This window comes from Vombatus ursinus, unplaced genomic scaffold (assembly GCF_900497805.2).
Source record: "Vombatus ursinus unplaced genomic scaffold, bare-nosed wombat genome assembly UNPS02015066.1, whole genome shotgun sequence".
Classification (NCBI taxonomy): Eukaryota; Metazoa; Chordata; class Mammalia; order Diprotodontia; family Vombatidae; genus Vombatus; species Vombatus ursinus.
Window position 1 is genome coordinate 698352 of NW_020954844.1, and position 6014 is coordinate 704365.

At 46.0% G+C, this 6014-nt stretch overlaps 1 protein-coding gene across 1 annotated transcript in view; it reads right to left on the bottom strand.

Moving 5' to 3' along the window:
- The window catches only part of DNAH6 (dynein axonemal heavy chain 6), a 236355-nt gene that overhangs the window by 2257 nt on the left and 228084 nt on the right, over positions 1–6014 (bottom strand). Inside the window, exon 76 of the mRNA XM_027846132.1 lies at positions 5341–5563. Coding sequence (XP_027701933.1) covers positions 5341–5563 — 223 coding nt within the window. The remainder of the gene's footprint in view (positions 1–5340; positions 5564–6014) is intronic.

The following is a 6014-nucleotide window of genomic DNA, read 5'->3' on the forward strand; positions in this document are numbered from 1 at the left end:
TTTCATCAGTATGAGGACCTTCCAATATAGAAACTCCTCTACCCAAGCAGGTCATTATTTGTTCTCCAACTTATTGTCTCGAGAATTGCTTGGGGGGCACTGAGATGTTAAGTGATTTCCCAAGGGTCACACAGCCAGTAAAAGTCAGAAGCTGCACTTGAACTCAACTCTTCACGAGGCAGAGATCAGCTCTCTATCCATGCCCTTTGGGTATTAGAACAGGGATGTGATCTATGATTTCACAGGTCAAAGACACTTCCAGATGAGAACATTCCCTCTGCCAGTGCAGGTAGCATCTTTTCTGTCACTTCAAGTCTCAGAGAGTAGCTTGGGGGGACCGAGAACTTAAGCAACTTGGCCAAGCCGGTATGTGCCAGAGTTTGGACTTGAAACCCGGACTTCTTGACCCCAAGGTTGCCTCTCTATTAGGCACGCTGCCTCTCAGTGTTCCAGCAAGACTGCCTTGCCTTTCAAACACAGTTCTGTCTTAGTTGAAGTCTGTCCGTTTGGTTGATTTACTCTGGAGGCTGGTTTGATTCTTGTAACTGCATTGTCCTTGGTCATTTTATTAAAAACAAGCGAACAAACAAACTACATTTGGGTTAATCAGGAAAGGACTTCATTGACTTTTCCTGATTTTTAAAATTCTTCTCAATTTCATCCCCCAAACTGGCTGGCTAGCTCTTGTTTGAGCCGTCCAGATACCAGATTCTGCCCATTTTAGTGTGGCTCTAAGACTACAGGAAGGGTGTGAGCGCAGGATTTCTCATCCCAGAGCTCAAATCCTACTAAGCAATTCCAGCTTGAAATAGACCCAAGGGGCAGGGGTGGACTTTAAGGATGCTTTAACTAGATTTTACTAGGTGGTGCAGTGGACAGAGTGCCGGGCACGGAGTCAGGAGGATCTGAGTCCAAAACTGACTTCAGACACTTAGTACCTATAAGACCCTTGGCAAATCACTGAACCCTGTTTGCCTCAGTTTCCTCATCTGTAAAATGAACTGGAGAAGGAAGTAGCAAATCACTCCAGTATCTTTGCCAAGAAAACCCCAAGTAGGGTCATACATACATGACTGAAAAACGACTAAACAACTAAATGGCTTCTGACATCAATGAAATGAAACAGAGTGTTAAAGGTCCCCTTGAACTTGTGGTTAATAAGAGGTAATGACTGAAACACCAGAGAACCGGGTCCTTCAGATTGTCGACAGCTCAGGTGATCCATGAAACTTGATCATGCAAGATGTAAGTTTTTCTGACTTTCCCAATCCTGGCTCTCTTCCTCCACCTAGTGGAATTCAGAGGCTCTTGGACGGAGAGATGGAGCCCAAGCACGGAGGGATGGATTTCAAATGACAGATTGTTAGGGCTGGAAGGGCCCATCGAGATTTTGTGCCTCAACCTTCTCATTTTAAAAACAGGAAGACTGAAACACTGATGAGGGAAATGACTTATCCAAACTCATTCACCCAAATGGTGGAAGGGTTGGGGCTAGAACAAACCCAACAGTCCTGACCTCTGTGCGTCTGGAGTTCTTCCCGTGTCACAATACTGCTCTTTTTTCATTAGCCACAAGGAAGGTAAATATTCAATGCAATCCTAGGAGAGCCAATGGAGAAACCTGAAAGTCTCCAGAAAAAGGGGAAGGAAACTAAAGCTAGGACTTTTCGTTGGTCTGGACCTGGACGGCATTCCCTGTACCACACAGTACTGCTTAATAAATGCTTGACGTGATTTGACTTGACTCGACTTTGATTCCGGTCATCCCTTCTCTTATGCCTTATAATCTTAGAGGGTGCCCGGGGCACTGAGGGATTTGGTGACCCCGCCGGCTGGAATCATAGGTGGGACTTGAGCTCAGGTCTCCCTGACTGAGACTTACTCTCTGTTCTCTGCCTCATGCTGCCTAGTCAGCCTAGGGTGTTGGACCTTGAAAATGGCCTGAATGAAAAGCCAAATTCCAGAAATTGCTTGTTGAATTCCAGGTATCACTTTGAGACCTCCAGGATCAAAGACCCCATGACTCAGGATCAGCAGATCCACCTCGAGCTTGTAGTAGGCCTGGTCTCGCCCGAACAGTTTAGAGAAAACAAAACATCCCATGGAATGGGAGGGTTTGGATTTGGACATCCCATGCTAGGCGCTCCAATTGTGCATGCACGTTTCCAAGTGTGGTAGCTACAGGGAGACAAGTCGCGTGAGCAGCAAGTCATTACTACTATTCAGGAGACAAGGTAGCCGCTTACGCTTCAGGGCCGTGATGAAAGCCTAGCTTTCTGAGCTCTGTCTTCCTAGACTGGAAGGGAATAGGGGCTAGACCCTGATATTTCATTGGCACAGGAAGCTCTCAGGTGGGGGAACTTCCTCCGTCAATGCCTGGCTGATATCTTCTCCTTGACTTATAGTCTTAGCTGTCCAGAGCATGAAGAGGTTGGTGGCTTGCCCAGGTCACCAAGGCAGTACATTTGTCAGGGGAAAGACTTGAACCTACAGCTTTCTAGCTCTGAGACCAATACTCTGTCCACTAAGCCATGTGCCTAAATGTGATGCAACCAGAAACTGATTGTAAGTTTCTCAGCCTGGTTCTTAAATATAATCTTTTAGCTTATGCATTAGGGTAGGAGGGCCTGCCTCTTGCAGACTGGGAAATGGGAGGTAAATACAAGTTTACTCTGGCATCTAGGCCTGCCCCAGCCTCCCTGCACCTCTTGGGACAGGTTGGGGAGATTATAGAGATGGCCAGCATGTGGCCCTAGAAGAAAGCGGGCCCACACCTAATTGGAGATCTCTTGCATCCACTCCATTTGGGCAGTGTAGATGGCACGTGCAATGTTTGCAGTTAGCAGATTGACGGGCTGACTGAGAGGGGAAGAAGTTAAATTGTTTTGGTAAAGCACAGCAGGCACCTGCATTAACCAAGTGGAACTGTGGGTGATTCTGCCATGGTGGAGGAGCCTGGCCCTCTGGCACTCTGACAGCTTGCTTCCCTTCTTTGAAAACTACAAATGCCAGCGTCTTGACGGGTGGGCACCAGAGTCAAGCAATCTACGATAATGCCAACTTGCTGGGGAGAGCTAGCAATTTGGTAAGGGACAAACTCAGAGGCGGTGCTGGTGTTTAACCAGGGCTCAGCAAGAGACCTATGGTGGAAAAAAGCAGACTCGGTTGGTCAGTAAAGAATCAAAGGGTCATAGGGATGGTTACAAAAGATGATACAGGGCCAGTCCCCAAAACAATCCAGGGGGACAGATGTCTCCTCAACAGGCATAATGTTGATGGTAATGAATTGGCAAAGCAGATCCCAAAGGAGCTAATTATAGTAATCTAGGAATGTGTCAGTCAAGCTTTTGGAGATTTAGAAATGTATGCACTTCGAGGCGGGTAGGGTGGCGTAGTGGATCGAACTCTGGAATTTGAATCAGAAAGATGTGAGTTCAAATTTGACCTCAGACACTTAGTAGCTGTGTGACCAGGGGCAAGTCATTTGTCCTTTCTCCCCATCAGTTTTCCCATTTCTAAAATGGGGATGATAATATCAGTACCTACATCCCAGAGCTCTTGTGAGCATCCAGTGAGATAATATAAGTAAGCCACTTTGCAAGCCTTAAAGGTTTATATGAGTATTGGTTCTTAGACTTAGAAGCCAGGAGTGATCATAGTGCAGGTGGGAAACTCGTGCCTTACAAGACGAGGGTCATCAGGAGTTGCTTTGTGTCTACGTTAGGTGGAGCAAGCAGGGATCCTCTGAGCAGGCGCTGGCGTCTGACTGAACCCAGGACTCTGCTTTCAAGAATGACACAGGAAGATACTGACACAAGACGCAGCAGGGACTTGTGGGCCCAGAGAATCCCTGCTGTCACATGAGGAATGAGGAAAGCAGCATGGCCAAAGATGTCCAGGGAGCTCCAGTAAATTGGCGTCCAACCCATTGGAGGGGGTCATGGATAATTCCAAGGGCTCCATCTCAATAAGCAAATGGAAAATTATAAAATCTCAGACCTGTAAGGGTCATAGACGAGGAAAAAGCAAAACTATTTCTTGCTCTAAAGGAGCATGCGTTCTAATGGGAAGAATAAATACAAATTCATTTATAAATATCCTTGAATTCACAGTAACTTTTTGTTATTATGTTGTTTCCCCCCTCAATCAGTAGACACCCATATTACAACTACAATCACATGAGGAGGAAATCTATTTTTTCTTTTAGCTAGGCGGGGCTCCACATACCTCCCCAAAAATGGGAAGCAATGGTGTGCTAGGAAGGGCAGCAGACTTGGGGGCAGCCCCGACACTTTAGATCATAGATTTAGAGGTTGGAGGGGCCTTAATTATCATCTAGTCTGACCTCCTTATTTTATGAGTTGGGAAACTGAAGCCCAGATAAGTGCCTAAGGTCACACAGGTAGAGAGGGCACACCTAACAAGGGCTGCTATGTCAATATGTCTACAGAGTGCTCTGGCAACGTCTGAATTCTGGCTGATGTTAATAGAAGGTGGCTTATCTCTGTGTTAATATAGTCAATATAATAATATGGACAATGTTCAGTCTTGGTAGAACTCAGACAGTCTTGCACGAAAATACCATTATCGAGCCGGAAGTCTGCACTTTGAGTAGCTGAGTGAGATCTTGTTTTAAGTCTCCATAATGGGCCACCTGCCACATCTGTGACTTTAATTATGGAACTGGCTTCCTATGTCTTTCCTGCTGGGTCTCTGCCCATTCCTTACAGCTTGGAGATTTTCTTAGTTTTCATGGATCACAGCACCTAGAGCTGGCAGAGGTTTAGAGAAGATCCAATCCAACCTTTCATTTAACAGATGGGGAAACTAAGACTTGTGCAGAGGTGTAAGGGTAGAAGTAACAATGTTTGGATTTGAGCCCAGGTCCTATCTCCAAGTCCAGTAGTCTTGCTACTATACCATTTTTCTGCTGGCAGCCATGGAAGCCAGATAACGATGATGATGATGATGAATATAGCATTTCTATAATACTTTAAGGGCATAAAGTGCTTCACAAGTATTATCCCATTTGATCGTCATAACAACCCTGGCAGGTAGATGTTATTATCCCCATTTTATATATGAGAAAACTGAGGCAAACAGAGGGTAGGTGACTTGCACAGGGTCACACAGCTAGGAAGTGTCTGAGGCCACGTTTGCACTCAGGTCTTCCTGTCTTCAGGCCCAGCACTCAGTGCACTATGGCGCCACCTAGCTGTTAGAAATTGGGGTTACCCTATTATGCCAGAAATTGATTTTTTTGGGGTACTCTGTGAGAAAGCCATATACATAATCACAATATTCAGGTTACATTTTGTATTGATGTTACAATGTTCTTACCAGTGGTGGAGAGTGTCCCAGCCCGGGCTCCAGTTTTGTAGAGTGGAGAGTGATACAGCGAGGGGATGGGCTCATAGTTTTGATGAGGCTCGAAATGTACCACGGGCAGCATGGGGTTCATCTGTCCGGGCAAAGCATCTTCTATGACCATGTTATCATCATCCCAGCGCGAAGCATCCATGAACATCCCATGCACCAGCACGCCATCCTCAGGAGAGGGCAGCTGAAAGGCAAACATAGGCACAGAAACCCAATTGGTGCATTTCTGGAGGCATGACCTTGAATAACAAGCATTTATTAAACACCCATTATGTCAGGCAGTCACCTAGCATTTATTGAGCACTTACTGTGTGTCAGGCACTGGGCTGAGTGCTGCGGTTACAGAGAAAGGCAACAGCAGCGGCAGCAGCAACAAAAGCTCAGACAAAACAAAGCACAAAGTCCCTGAGCTCTCCAGGACCTCACCATCCAATGGGGCCGTGCTCTGGGCAAGGGTCTGGGGACATAAATGCAATGTGGGAAACAGATCCCTGCTCACGAGGGGTTTGTCTGAGGCAACATGTATCTCTCTATCTGTCTGTCTGTCTATCTATCTATCATCTATCTATCTGTCTATCTATCTATCTATCTGTCTATATCTATCTATCTATCCATCCATCTATCTATCTATCTAT